The sequence below is a fragment of the Prionailurus bengalensis genome, chromosome D1 (assembly GCF_016509475.1).
Source record: "Prionailurus bengalensis isolate Pbe53 chromosome D1, Fcat_Pben_1.1_paternal_pri, whole genome shotgun sequence".
NCBI lineage: Eukaryota > Metazoa > Chordata > Mammalia > Carnivora > Felidae > Prionailurus > Prionailurus bengalensis.
In genome coordinates, this window is record NC_057346.1 from 58,527,274 (window position 1) to 58,543,137 (window position 15,864).

General features: G+C 41.9%; 1 protein-coding gene across 5 annotated transcripts in view; it reads left to right on the forward strand.

The window, feature by feature from the left end:
- FAM168A (family with sequence similarity 168 member A) overlaps positions 1–15,864 on the forward strand; it is a 204,809-nt gene that overhangs the window by 167,787 nt on the left and 21,158 nt on the right. For 4 of the 5 annotated variants that reach the window (XM_043580296.1, XM_043580299.1, XM_043580295.1 and 1 more), the window contains 2 exons: positions 10,054–10,134; positions 14,908–14,934. In XM_043580296.1, coding sequence (XP_043436231.1) covers positions 10,054–10,134; positions 14,908–14,934 — 108 coding nt within the window. The remainder of the gene's footprint in view (positions 1–10,053; positions 10,135–14,907; positions 14,935–15,864) is intronic. The other variant, XM_043580298.1, reaches the window with a different exon arrangement.

Below are 15,864 nucleotides of genomic sequence, written 5' to 3' on the forward strand. Positions count from 1 at the left end.
AATTCAAGTCTGGTGGGCAGGTCCAGAGCTAGCCCTGTAGAACCACTGTCTGTGTAGACTGACCTGCAGTCTCGCCAGGATAGCACTCTAAGCAGCCAGGCCTCCCAGCTAGGAAGAAAATCAGATTCAGGCTGTTTTCTGGAGCCAAAAGATTCAAGAGCCCATTTGATTTATTTTCTTTTCTTCTGCCTATTAAAAGAAGCAACAAAAAGCCTATAAAACTTGCAGTTAGAATGTTTCCCATCTTGCTTTGTAACCTTTTGCCTCACAGCAGGAAAAGTGAGGTTTTGCTATAAGGATGGTATTTTGTAGGCTGTGTCTCCTAAACATCTTTGTTGTTGCCCATTTTCCTCTTTATCCCATCGCTACTGTTTTAGCTTTGCCTTTGGGCAATTGCAGTAACTTCCTATCTGGTCCTTCCCTCTGATCTCACCCACTCTGAACCTGTTTACAGTTGCTGCTGGAGTAGGCAAAACACAAATCTGAAACTCTTGGTTCAGAATCCTCCAGTGGATTCTTACTATTGAGTGATAAATTCTTTCCCTAAGCCTGGCATTCAGATCCCTTCACAATCTGTTCTCAGTCTACCTTCTTATCTTCGTTTCTTGTTGCTTTTCCCTACACACTATAAACTCCAACTGTACTAAACCATTTGCTGTTTCCCTAGTGTGGCATACGTTTTCATGCCATCATGCATGAAGGGAGTATCTATTTCTTTGTCCCCACTGCTTCACACCTCTGACAAACTGCTCCCACTCATTGTTCAAGGCCAATCAAATGTTCCTTCTTCTAACAAGCCATTCCCAGCTTTCCCAGACCTGTTCTTCACTCCTTCCTCCGCATTCTGGTAACACTCCGACATTCTCTCGTTATATGTCATATAGATTACCTGTAGATTAATATAAGTAGCTATATTATTTCCCTATTAAACTTTAAGTTCCTCTGTAAGGAACCTTACATCCTGTTAGCACAGAGTGAGCATTTGGTAGATGTTAACTATGCTGATGGATAATGATGAAGAAATCTGGATTAAGTTACTTTTGGCCTCCACTGACTGCACATCACCAGCATCTTAATACGTCAATTAATTATTTTTCAAAAATTTTTAATGTTTTATTTACTTTTGAGAGAGAGAGAGAGAGAGATGGGGTACAAGTGGGGGAGGGGCAGAGAGAGAGGGAAACCCAGAATCTGAAGCAAGCTCCAGGCTCTGAGCTGTCAGCTGTTCTCTCTCGTGAACTGTGAGATCATGACCTGAGCTGAAGTCAGATGTTTAACCAACTTAGCTACCTAAGTGCCCTTTTTTTTTTTTTTAATGGGGAAAACCCATCAGCAGAAGACTGAACAAGGCAAGAAGAAAGTTGAATTGCTTTAAGGGAAGGGGATTTGTAAATTGAAGTCTGGCCAAAGGTGGGCAATCAGGATGGAGAAAGGGTTGAAGGAATTAGATCTATTGGATTTAGACAAGAGAAGATTCAAGAAGAATATCTGATACCTTCATATCTCTGGAGGATTGTCCTGGAGCAGAAGGAACAGACATATTCTTTGAGAACCAGGACCAGTAGCTTGGAAGCTTTTCAGGGTCAGATACCTTATAAGCCAGGTTGTTAGCCAGTGTGAAGAATTTCTTAACTTTCAGAGCTCTCCTGCAGGAATTTTGACTGCCTAAAGGGCTTCTGAGCATACCATCATTAGAAGAGTGTGCCAGCAGGGGCCATGTGGCCAGCTATGAGGACCATTATAAAGGATATTCTTGTACTGGGTGGCAAATTGGACTCAATCACCTCTAATACCTCTTCTAACTCTGTAATTCAGTGCCTGTGTGATGCTTTTCTTTAACAAAAAAAAAAATTTTATTTTTATATTTATTTTTGAGAGAGACAGCACAAGTGGGGGAAGGGCAGAGAGAGAGGGAGACAAAGAAACCGAAGCAGGTTCTAGGCTCTGAGCTGTCAGCACAGAGCCCAGTGTGGGGCTCTAACCCACAAATCGTGAGATCATGACCTGAGCCGAAGTCTGGTGCTTAACTGACTGAGCCACCCAGGCACCCCTCTGGTGCTTTTCAATAGCACCAGTATGACTTACATTAGTATGCTGAGTGGGAATAATAGCTGTTGTGTTGTGTTGTGTTTTGGGTAACTGAATCATCTTTGACCAAATTGAGTAATTTTTTGTTTGCCCACATTATGAAGCTAAAACTTGGGGGAGGGGGGGGGCAGCCAAATCCCAAGGTTTGTGTTGAGTAGACTCATGTTTTGAGGAGAGGTAGGGAAGTTGGTAGAAATGGACTTTGTCTCACTCAGCAGGCCTGGATTCTGTCTCCACTCTGTTCACAAGCTATTTAAGGTAAGTCTAAGATATGTAAGATAAGTCTAAGTTTCAGTATCCTTATCTCTAAAATGGGATTGCTAAGGTATTTCATGGAGTTAGTGTGAAGATTAAATTAGATAAAGAAGGCCTGACATAATGCTCAGAACATAATACAGATTCAAAATTATATTCTTCCTTTTACCCTCTTTTTTCTTTTGAGAGAATTAAATATTTTTTGTTTGGGTTTTGGTCACCAGGCCTTGAAGTGAAGGGGGTGGCAGTTTTTTTCTTTTTCATCTTGAGCTGCAGACCTAAAATGTCTTCATTGCATAAGTGTCCCCTGATCACAAAGACATAATCCTCTTTGTCTTCCTAAGCCAGGGAGTTAGTTTTCCACTAGCCTTTTGATACTCTTGCTTTCTTACTTCCTAAAGATCAAGTCATTTCAGAAATAGTCCTCTGATTTCTCTTAAAAGCAATTTCTAATTTCCATTTTAATCGAAAACTAGCTTTACATTTCTTCAGTCCTAATCCTAGTGACAACAAGAGGAAGGGATTAGATTATATTGACATCCATAAAGCAATTAAAATGTACACATCAGAATCCCAGGAAACCTGATCACTACTATAGCTTTTGGGATACAAAGGAGAAAAGCTCATTTTTTCCGTTTATTCTCTTTACTCCTGACCTTCAAAGAATTTAACTATAGAAGGGGCAGACTTCCTTCCAAGGACCAAATCATAGTTATTTGACAGGTGTGGAAAAGGCATTATTGCTTTCAGGATTCCCTTTCCAGTAATACCACTGACTTGCTGAAAAATCTTATCCAGAAAGACACTTCACCTCTCCAAGCCTCTGTTTCCTTTTCTACAAAATGGGGGAAATAACATTAGTTTAGTTTTGTTTTAAGATTCTATTTTTAAGTAATCTCTACACCCAATGTGGGGTCTGAACTCACAACCCCAAGATCCAGAGTCATGTGCTCCACTGACTAAGCCAGCCAGGTGCCCCAACGTTAGTGTTGTTTTGAGGCTCAAATGAAATCACAGGTGTAAAAAATATCTTTGTGTGAGCAGTGGGAGAAATGTATATGGTGTATTATTTGAACTCAATATCTTTACCCCTGATGAGCTTCCACAGATCCAGGTAGCTTTGGGGGACCAGGACCTGGAATGCATTCTGCTCCCTTGAGTCTTTGAGAGTCAAAGGGAATGTCTTTGGAGTGTGCCAGGAGGAGACTTCCAGCAGGGAATAGCTGCATACCAGCAAGTGCTACTGTGGACTAAGCTTATATTCTAGTGGTGGGAGACAGATGGTCTCCCCTAAGCAAGTAAATATATAGTATGTCAGGGTATGTCAGGCTAAGTGCTGTGAAGAAAAACAAAGCAGGATAAGAAGCATAGAGAGTAATGAAAGTTGAGAGTACTATTTTAGAAAGAATATAAAATCCTTTGAACAGAGTTCCAGGAAGAGGGAATACAAAGAGTAAAAGGCTGAGATGGGAAAATACTTGACACGTTAAGAAGAGCAAGGAGGCCAATGTGGCTGGAGTAGATTAGCATGGGGGCAGATAGTTGGAGAGGAAGTTTAGAGAGGTGGCTGAGGCTCAAGTGGGTCATTAAAAGGATTTCTTTGTGATTGCCATGGGAAGCTAAAGAGAGGAGTGTCATGATCTGATTTAATGTTTTAACAGGATCACTCTGGCTGCTGTGGGAAATAGACTGCACAGAATCAAAGGTAGAAGCAGGGAGACCAATAATGAAGCTAGTGCAGTAATTTGGAAAGATGTATGTAGGCAATGAGAGAGAGTCAGATTCTGAATATATTCTGAAGGTGGAACTGAAAGGATTTGCTGATGTGGATAGGAGAGAAAGAATAGTATCAAGGATGAATCTAAGGTTTTTGGCCTGAGGAACTGGAAGAATGAGTTGTCATTTACTGGTGTAGAGAAAACTGCAGAGGAACAGGTTTAGAAGGGACTAGGAGGATAGAAAGTAAAAATTCCTTTTCAAGGAGAAGTTTGAAATAATAATAGCTGACTTTTTGAAGTCTTAACTATTTGCCTGGCTCCTAGTGCTTTGAGGTCTTAACTAATTTAAACTTAGGGCAACTTGTTAGGTAAGTAACAGTCCCATTTTACAGATGAAAACTCAAGCACAGAGGGGGTAAATAAGTGGCCCAAGATCACATAAATAGTCGTGTTGCTGGAATACATACCTAAGTCTGGGTCTAGCTCCAGAGACCAGGCTATCCGATAGCTTTGATAGTCTAGCAAACATCCAAATGGAGATGTTGAGTAAGCAGTTAGATACTATATGAGTCAGGAGTTGAGGAGAGAAGTCTGGTTTAACAGTACAAAACTCAGACATAGTGACAGATATAGCTGGAAAGGTAAGTTAGAGCCATCCACTATAAAGGGAGACATGGTTACAAGAAGATAAAATGATGAGCTCAAGCCCCCAAGACAACCTTTCCTCTCAGGTATGGTTACCCCATCAGTCCTGCTTCTTAGAGCCAAGGAAGGTACAAACCAAGCCACTTATGGATGCCCCAAAATGCTACCCTCCATGCTCTTGCCTGGAATGTCCTTCTTTCTCTCTCTTATCCACATCCAGGACACCTAGTGCCCTGCATAATCCCTGGCAGATAGTAGATACTAAAAAATATTGGTTAATGAAGGCCTCTTCTCTGCCCACTCTCAACCTTTATCATGGCACTTTTCAGGAGGCATTCTAACTATCCACTTATCCATCTTTCTCCCTCATTAGTTGGTGACTCTCTCAAAGCCAGGGACCCTGCTGAATTTGTTTCTCTTGTTTATAAACCTATCTTAGCTCCAGAATACCGCCCCCCCTCCCCGCCATAATCTCTGCATTGAGTACCTATTTTCTGCCTTATCTGTGCCAGGCTTTAGAAGTGCCAGCACCATCATCAACAGAAGCAGCAAGATGAATAATATTGTTGGGAACAAGGAAACAAAACCAAACCAGGAAAGTTGTAGGGAGGAAGACTAGCTTACATTTGATGCCCTTTCTAGAGAAGGAAAGTTGATGGTGGGGAAGAGATTCTCTACTGGCCACAAAGACTATTCACCACCACCTTATGTTTGAGAAGCTCAGATGCTTCCTGTCCAGGCTGAGGGAAGGGGAGGGGAGGAGTGGTGTGTTAATAGAGCAGGAACGAGGAACTGACCGAAAGCTATTGTATACAAGCAAATAAGAAGACATAGTTGTGTCTTCAGGGAGCTTACAGTTTGGGGAGGGTGAGCAGGACAGGAAATATAAACATACCGTTGATGTACAGTGTGATAAGTTCTGTAATTGGGGATACATGTGTCTTCAAATTTGTTCTGTTCTGAAGGGCAGAAGCTACCAATAGAGTTCAGTGAAGTATGAAAAGTCACTTTCAGACCATCAGAGCAATCTCACAGTGTAGTAGGGGTCTCAGGAAAGGAAAGAGTTTGCTATCTGTAGAGATGTAAGGGCTAGGTTGAATGATCCCATGAGTGTGTCATAGAGGAGGCCCTAGACCCAAATGTGAGGGTCGACCAAATGGCCTTTGAGTACATTCTAGCATCAGCAGTCCCTTTTCTTTCTCTCAGCCTGAGGATGTCATTTATAAAACAAAGAGGGTTGGAGGATCAAATAAAGTTCGTTCTATTCAGCCATCTTATATCTGTCAAACACAAGTGGATGAAAAATAATTCTACTTGGAAACATTGAAGGGAGATCCTATAATTGCCCCCCAAAGTAAAAGGCATCTGAAATGACAAAACAGGGGTATGATTACCCTTGGCCTCACAGTCCTCTCACGTGAAGCTGAATATAGATTTCAGCTAGGAGACTGGGTCACTTTGCTTCTCAGATTAAAGCCCTGACTTTCTTCTTGATAAGTAGCAGATCTCCATGATGCTAATTAAGAGACAACAAGTTATCTACCTTGGTTCTGAAATTAGAAAATGATTGAGGGATAAAGTGAGATGAATTTTCTTTGGAGTTGGAAAAGATTTAGGGAAAGGCATACTAACAAAGATACATTATTAAAGTGCAATATTTACAAATCCCAAAGAAGCTTTTAGGGATTTAGGGATTTAATCTTTGACTTTTAAAATCAGCTTTCCATCATCAGTCAAAATACCAATGAGCATTAAAAAGCTGCAGGGAGCAGTGAGACAGGCACTTACCTACTGCTAGTGCAAGTACAAATTGATAGTTTGTCTAGGAAGCAGTTTGGCAAAGTATGTGAAAACTCTTAGCACGTCACTTCTCATCATCTCTGCTGATATTGCCCTGATCTGAGGCCCATCATCTATTGCTAGGAGTTTGCAGTAGCCTTCTAACTGGTCTCTGCTTCTCCACACTGCCCACATTATACTCTGCTTTCAACACAGTGATCAGAGTGACCCTTTTCAAACGAAAGTCAGATCATATTATTCTTCTGCTCAAACCCCTGTGATGTCTTCTCATTTCACTCAGAATGAAAGTGAAGTCCTTTCAATAGGACTATGAGGCCCTGTGTGAACTGTCCAGCCCTTTACCTCTCTGACTTCCTATACTACTACTGTCCCCCTCATTTGTTCCACTTCAGCCGTACTGGCCTCTTTGCTGTTCCTCGGACACATCCCATAGGCTTTCCACTTAGGGGCTGTGTACATTTTCCTTCATCTGAAATGCTCTTTCTTTAGCCATCTGCTTGGGTAACTTTATTTCCTTCAAGTCTTTGTGAAAATCTTACCTTCTCAATGTGTCTTATATTGGTTACCCTATTCAATATGGCAGTGCCTCTGTCCAACACTCTGGCACTTCTTACACTCTCTACCCTGCCATTTTTCTCTTTTCCATAGCACTTTAGACTGTGTTTATTCATATTTACTATTTATCCACTGCCTTCTCCTACCTTTTTAAAATATAAGTTCCACAAGTACAGGCATCACAGTGTCTGGCACAGAGTAAATACTCAAATATTTGTTGAATGGATGAGCTTTAAAAATAGCACTATCTTTTGACCTAGAAATCTCACTTCTAGAATCGTTCCTAAAATAGAGATTTAGCCAAAGATTTATTTAGGTTGTTCTCATAGCTGCATTTACTATAATGAAAATTTGCAAACAACCTAAACATCTAGAAACAGAGTCATGGTTAAATGATTTGATATCTACATAATGGAATATCATAAAGATGTTTAAAATAATGTTTTTGAAGAATATGTAGTTAATGTGGAAAAATACTTACAATGTTAAAGTGAAAAAGTAGAATATAAAACTACATATACCCGTACCTCACACCATTTACAAAAATGGATTGGTAATCTAAATATAAGAGCCTTGGGGCGCCTGGGTGGCGCAGTCGGTTAAGCGTCCGACTTCAGCCAGGTCACGATCTCGCGGTCCGTGAGTTCGAGCCCCGCGTCGGGCTCTGGGCTGATGGCTCAGAGCCTGGAGCCTGTTTCCGATTCTGTGTCTCCCTCTCTCTCTGCCCCTCCCCTGTTCATGCTCTGTCTCTCTCTGTCCCAAAAATAAATAAACGTTGAAAAAAAAAAAATTAAAAAAAAATAAATAAATATAAGAGCCAAAACCATACAACTTGTAGAAGAAACCATAAGGTTAAATCTTCATGACCTTGGATTTGGCAATGGATTCTTAGATATGACACCAAAAGCATGAGCAACAAAACAAAAAAATAGGTAAATTGGACTTCATCAAAATTAAAAATTTTTGTGCATCAAAGGCATTGTCAAAAGGAAAAGATAACCCATGGAATGGGAGAAAATATTTGCAAATCATATACCTGATTAGGGTTTAATATTCAGATTATGTAAAAGATTCCTTAAACTCAACAACAGAACCAAGTGACCCAATTTTTTAAATGGGCAACTATTTTGAATAGACATTTCTCCAAAGAGGTATATGATGACCAATAAGCACATGAAAAGATGCTCAACATCATTAATCATTAGGGAAATGCAAATTGAAATCACAGCAAGATACCACTTCATTCCTACTAGGATGGCTATAATTAAAAAAAAAAAAAAAAAGGTAACAACTGTTGCTGAGGATATGGGAAAATTGAAACCCTAATACATTGCTAATATGAATGTAAAATGGTATAGCCACAATGCCAAACAGTTTGGTGGTTCCTCAGAAACCACCAAAGGATAAATGGTAAATAGATGTGGCATATACATACAGCGGATAATTATTCAGCCTTAAAAAGGAATGTAGTTTCAGTACATGCTTAAACATGGGCATATCTCAAAAACATTACGCTAAAGTGAAAGAAGCTAGACACAAAAGGGTAGTATATGATTCCATTCATATAAAATATCTAGAATGGGGCGCCTGGGTGGCACAGTCGGTTAAGCGTCCGACTTCAGCCAGGTCACGATCTCGCGGTCCGTGAGTTCGAGCCCCGCGTCAGGCTCTGGGCTGATGGCTCACAGCCTGGAGCCTGTTTCCGATTCTGTGTCTCCCTCTCTCTCTGCCCCTCCCCCGTTCATGCTCTGTCTCTCTCTGTCCCAAAAAAATAAGTGTCGAAAAAAAAATTTTTTTTAAATATCTAGAATAGGTAAATTCATAGAAACAAAGTAGATTAGAGGTTAACAGGAGCTATGGTTAGAGGGAATGGGATATTATTGCTTAATGGGTATAGAATTTAGAGTGATTACAAAGTTTTAGTAACAGATAGTGGGGATGTTTGTACAACATTGTGAACATGATTAATGACACTGAATTATACACTTAAGTGGTTAAAATCACAAATTTTGTTATATGTATTTTGTCCCAATAAAAATTTCCAAAAAAGGGGCTCCCTGCAGGCTCAGTTGCTAGAGCATGTGACTCTTGGTCTTGGGGTCGTGAGTTCAAGCCCCACATTGGAGAGTGGATTGTACTTAAAAAAAAAAAAATCCTTTAAAAATTAAACAACAACACCAACAATATATAACATGCAGTGGCAGGCTAGATCTAGCTTGTGTGCACCCTCTAGAGCCAGTTGTGAGCGCCTTTTCCCAACTACTCCTTCAGTGACATTGGTAGCTTGAAATTGGCCACGGTGGGAGTATTTCTACCATGGAACTTGGCAAATGCTAGAAATAGAACTCCACTTCAATCCCCTCAAGCCAGTTGTTAAATATTTACCAGAACACCACTGAATATATGTGAATATATAAAATGTATAGAAAACTCTCCAGAAGGATAGCTGTTACCACCTCGGGGGAGTAGAGTAGTGTTGCAGCAGGAATGTGAGCGTAAACTTAGACTTTTTACCACATACACTTTGATGGTGTTTCCATTTTTTTTTTCTTTTTTACAATGAGTACATAGACATACAATGTTTATACTGTTTTTTTAATGTTTACTTTTATTTTTGAGAGAGAGAGACAAAACACAAGCTGGGGGAGGGGCAGAGAGAGAGACACGCAGAATCTGAAGCAGGCTCCAGGCTCTGAGCTGTCAGCACAGAGCCAGACGCTGAGCTCAAACCCACGAACTGTGAGATCATGATCTGAGCCCAAGTCGGATGTTTAACCAAATGAGCCACCAGGAGCCCCATTTCTTGTGCTATTTTTTTAAAAAAGAAAAATCTGCATGTATTAGGATTGTGGTATTGGTGCCTTTTCTCAAGAGGCTAAAAGCTGGTTACATATACTGTCTGAAAAAAAAGGCCCATGAAGAGAGTCCATGGGACTTGGATTCTGTTTCCTTTTCTTGTCCAATTAATTGGGGCTTTTTTGTCTCTTCACAGGTTACCCTACAGCCTACCCCGCAGCAGCCCCTGCCTACAACCCCAGTCTGTACCCCACCAATAGCCCCAGTTATGCTCCAGGTAAGGAGAAAGTGAAGACAGCAGTGGTGCCTGGGGTGGGAGGTGGGACTCTGTTTGGAAAAACAAACCCACCCACTGGCCTTTTCCTGTCCTTAATTGCTCTGGACTCCGCCCATCCAGGCCTGATTCTCCTGGGAGTCCCCTCTGGGAACTGGGGGCAGTTGAGGGTTGGGGTGGGAATAGAATCTCCTCCGTTCTCCTTGGGATTTGAGGTTGGCCCGTCTTTTCTCTGCTGGAATATCTGAAACATGCATCCTCTTCACAGAACCTTTTCTGCTCTCCCAAACAATGTCCAAATCAGTTCTTTGCTCAGTTTTCCCTAAGGCTGCCATTGAGACACACACAGATGCAAACACACACACACACCAGACTTCCTGGGTGTGGATTTGGAAGAGAGTGAGAGACTTGCCACCAGAGGATAAAGAACTGGTTTTCAGGCTGAGGCAAGGAACCTGTTTTTCACAAATCACAAAGGCCTAGCATTCCTTTATCTTATCCATTCCTGGATAGAGATTGATACAGATTTGAAATGTTAAAAAAATAAAAAAATTGTTCTCATTTGGGCTAGGAGCAGTGCAGAGGTCTTACCACCAATACTAACCCTCATACTTAGTGGGTGCTTTAACACTCAAGGGGCCGGAGAAGGAATCTGGATGCTGCATGTAGAAAGTCCTGGGTTTGAATCCTGATTACTCAACTCACTAGTTGTGAGGCCTTGGACAAAACAGTTCTCTCAGAGAAATGTGCTACTTACTTACCTCAGGGGTGTAGATGGTTTTAAGTAAGTTCCTCTTCATTTACTCAACAAGTATTTATTTGTTGAATGTCCTCCACACTAGAATAGAGAAAAAGAGCCATCTTTGCCTAAAATAACTTCTAGTTCATTTGGGAGTTGGCATATAAACAAATTCATAGCTGTGCGGTGTGATGAAAGGGTACAGGATGCTTCACAGGGGGTCTCGCAATAGAGACCTGAGGGAGAAGCAGGAGACATTCTTTTAAGCACATAAGGAAAGAATAGGACGTTGTAAACAGAGTAGAGCCTGGGCCAAGGAATGGTGATGTGGGAATGGTTGAAGCACAGTGTAGGGGTGGGGATAATAGATGAATCTGAACTACAGATGTCCAAGGGCCAGATTTGGAAAGGCCTTAAATGCCATAATCATACCCGCCCCCCCCCCCCGCCGCCATGTTCTTGTTTAGTAATGATTATTCTAGAGTTAAAAAGCTTGAAAAGACCTTAGAGATCCTCCAGTTCAGCTCCTTCTCTTGACAAGAGAGATCCAGAGATAAACAGTGTTTTGTCCAAATTACTCAATGATGCAGCAATAGCATATGAACTAGAACCCTTGGCAGATCTTCGAGTTCTTGGTCTCATGCTTTTATGTGCCAATTCAGCACTCATCCTACCATCGTTCCCTTTCTTCTGGAATATTTTAAATAAGAGAAGAACATGGTCTATGTCAGAAGACCTAGATGTGAGTTCTGACTGTCACTTCCTAAATTAACAACCTTAGAGTCACTTGACCTCTCTGAACCTCAGTTGCCCCATTCTAAAGTAAGGATCATTTTGTAATCATACACACGTACATACCGTGAGCTCCCTCTTTTTTGAGAGACAAAGTACTATTTTATGCAAATAAGTGATGTTAACCCCTAAAGTCTTTACATAGGTATGTCATTCCACAGACATTTATTTTGGTCCTGCTATGCCCAAAGCACTCTGGAAGACACTGCATGTGATTCAGATTTGAGAAAGCTGAAGTCATTGACCTCAAAGAGCTTGTGAGGGTAGGAGTAATCCACAAGCTAAAACGTCTCTATCTCAGCATTAATAGTTTATTCTGTATTCACTTTTAATCAACAAGATACATATTTCCAAAAAAATATATAATAGGAGGCAGAAACAATGAAAGCTACAGAAATTTACCCTGATAAAAGATTTAATCAAATTTGATAAGATCTGTCTTAAAAACTACGGTGGTTTTGATTATCAAGTATCTCACAATATAGAAATGATTTAAATTTAAATGCTGTGAGATCTGTGAATTGGCTTGGTAAACTATCTGGTCTAAAACAAAATGAGGTGAGTAATTTCACAAGGTCAGCTAAGGTCAGGATGAAGAAGATGCGTGTGTGTAGTCAGGAGGCCACCAGTGACCTACGGAAGCAGAGTCAATGAAATGGGGAGCCCGGGAGTGAAGAAGCAGAGTTAGCAGACAGAGCCTGCTCTTACAAGAGACTTGACTACAAGGGAAAGGAGAACAAGGAAGGTGGGGTTAAAGGAGGCATTTTTTTAGATGTGAGCATGATTAAGCATGTGAGCATGTAAGCGCTGATGGGAAGGAGCAAATGAGGAGGATAAGTCAGAGAGGCTGCCAGATAGAGCCAGGCCTTCAAGGAAGCTTTGCTGAGGTGGGAGATCTAGAGCTCTGTTCTCTTCTTTGTTTGGGGGAGCAGGTGGACGGGGCTGCCTCACACAGGAGGGCAGCTCTTCCTCTCCGACTACAGGAAAGGTCACAGATGCATGTGCTTAGAGTAAATTGTCCAGTGGAGAGTGGAGAGTTCTTGTTTAATGACTTTGATTTGCTGTTGGAGAGGTGAACAAGGATAGAGGGAGGGTTCTTAAGGAGAGAGGTCAATGTGTGAAAGCCTTACTGGAAGGAGAAGGATAAGTGTCACCAACAGATGACATAGTCGTGTAACAGGAGGCTCCACTGAGGGTGGAGGCCATGAATTCTTCAAGGCTCTAATTCCAGCACTGGGGCATTTTCTCATAATGTTCAGAATTTATGGTGCTGGTTTGTGGAACTGTTTGAGGATTAGTTTAGCAAGAAAGTGGAAGGACAGGGAATAAAAATAAATAGATAATATTTGTTGAATGGTTCCTATGTACCAGGGACTATTTTAAGCTCTTTATGGATATTGACTTGTTTTCTATCACAACAAACCTTTGAAGTCATTACTATTGTTATTCCCATTTTCCAAGTGGGAAAACTAAAATTTAGAGGAGTTAGGAACTAGCCCAAAGATCCAAACTCAGGCATCCTGCCACCACACCTGCATGTGGTCTGTGGCCGGCCAGAGAGAAATTGAGAAGTTAGACTAGAGCAACCAGACTAGAGAGAACAGACAGAAGGAGCCTGGGACTGTGGGGAAAAAAAGAGGAGAGATTGGAAAGCTCCCAGCGTGTATAAAGTACTGATTAGGTCTTAATTTTAAAACAAACAAATATCATCCCACTGCTAACTTGATTTTCCCCAATTTTATGTTTTCAAAATTTCACCATATTTCTAAGCTGTGACTGAAGCAACCTTGACCGTTTCCTTAGAAACCCATACAATCCACTGTAGAGTGTGGTATTCCCACATGGTATCAGAAGGCCCCTAACTAGAAGCTGGAAGGACTGATTTCGATGTGACCTTGAGCAGATCCCTTTCCTTTGGAGTTAGACACACCCCACTGGTCTGTTCCATATTTTCAGAGGCCAGCCTCTGCATTCACCAGGTCTCCTGACTGCAGTAGGGGAGCTCCTGCTGAGGAAGGGCCGGCTCAAGGGCAGTGTAGGTTACTCTCAGCTTCCTGCTAGAAGCAGCCATTTGTGATGCTGAGAGATGCCTGTGGGGTAGAAGCCTGCAAAGAGCCAGGCTCTCAGGTTTAAATTTCTCTCAGCTTCTTCAAGGAGACCAAGAAGTTGCTTCAGAGAGAGCTATTTTTAGCAGCTCTGAGTACTCTAAGATGTCATCTGTTCACGATGCAGGGAAACATTTCACTCTTTCATTGGTTCTGAAAGCAGCGTGGGTACTTGGAGCTTTTTTCTAAGCTCTTAATGACTTCGGGGATCTTATTTAAGGACCATTTGGCTCTGCAGGAAGCAGGAGCCAACTGAGACTCGTTCTCAGAATCTGAAAACCAAAGGATGTATCACATTATTGGTAATCTGACCTGAAAATGAAAGAAAAGGATAAACAGAATAACTAATGTAGATAGAAATGAAATACCTCCTCACAAGAGATGTGTTTATAAACCATTTTCACCTACTCTCTCACTTGATTTCATAGCGACTTTATGAAGTACAAATACAAATTGTTCCTGTTTTGTATGTGACAAACCTGGAGAAGGGCAAGGGAAAGGAATTTGTGCTTCCTGAATACCTGCCATATTCCAGGCACTGTGTGAGTCATGGCACAAATGTTAATTTTTACTTCAGTCTTGTGTGAGTTGAATCTTCCTGCCTCCAGTTTTGCTCAGAGGTTAAATGACTTGTCCAAAGTTGCACAGCTAAAAAGCAGTGGAGCCAGAATTCAAACCCAGTCTGTCTGACCCTACAGCCCCTCCTGTAGCACCTCACTTCCCCAGAAGTTTCAAGTGATGAAGTACCTCTGCATTGGTCCTAGCCCTCTGGGGCTTTACAGAGAGCTCTTCAGAGGCCAAAGGTGATGATTTTGAACCCTGAACCTTTACTTCCTCTCACACACAAAGCCTCTGTCATGTGTGAAGTCCCTCTGCAGTTCAAAGAGCACTAACTTGGGTCAGATGCCTGGAAGATGCAGTGGCATCAAGGAAGTGCTTCTCTTCAATGAATGGGCTTTCCTGGATGGCAAGTCTGTCATTCCCTCCAGGGTAGAGACACTTCACGCCCTGTGCATTCACTGTTTCTTATGTAGCCTGGGGGAAACTGCTATCTTGAGACAGTCTGTTTTTGTAACTGCAATGTATACTACTTTGCACAAGTTCTTAGTGGTAATTTCAACTAACATTTCTATCCAACAGAGTTTCAGTTCCTGCATTCAGCTTATGGTAGGAGAGCTATTTTTCCTCATCTGTATTATGGCCTATGAATGTGTTACCTCGTAACAACAGTAGATTCCCTCTCCTTCCCTCCCCAAATCCCATCCCTTAGGCTTGGGCTCCCCCAGGTGGCTCAGCAGCAGTTCCTAAAGCATGCAGGAACATGTCTGATGGTGCAAAATCATGGGTTGGAGACACACATGAACCGTCCCCTAGGGCAGCAATGAAGGATCATGGCACTAAAAGGCGTCTTTCCCCTTCCTCACCTCCGGGGTCCCATCTGACCTAGGTCAGAAACTTTCACCCTAACCTGGCTGCTGAATTCAAACAATCAAGTGAACAAAATTCTTCAGCCTGTATGGCTCCTCTCTGTTGGCTTTGTGGCAGCTCCTGTGGAGGAGTACCTGGATCACGCCTATAAGAACCCCAAAACACAATCTGCCCCAGGATTAGATTTTCCATCTCCATTGGCAGTCTGACATGTTTGAAAGACCTGGTTGACTTTAGATACAATCTGTTCCCTTAGCCCAAATCTTGAGCTCTAGCTCATTTTCAGGGCATTTTCCTGGATGGTGAGAGGTGAGGGCCAAGTGTGCTAACTAAGTGGGCAGTGTGGACTCCAGGCCCAAAGCACCACGGGAACTTCTGGGCACCTGTGAGGGTCCCAGCAGTGTAACTGGACTAGGTCCTTTTTGTCACAGACAGTAAGGGACCATGGGAGGGACTTGCCACTTTCACTACTCTCACCTGGGCTGCTCAGGACAATGTTTTCATTAAAATCTCTGCACACTTTCTCAGCTTTTAACCTTGAATTATTTGGATGTTGAATATTGAATTTGTGTATGGCGCATCTTTCAGGAGATGAGCTGTGAAAATTTCTCCTTGCCACTGCTGTGGGCTGAGTGATCTTGGGCAATTTGCTAATGTCTCCAAGCCATA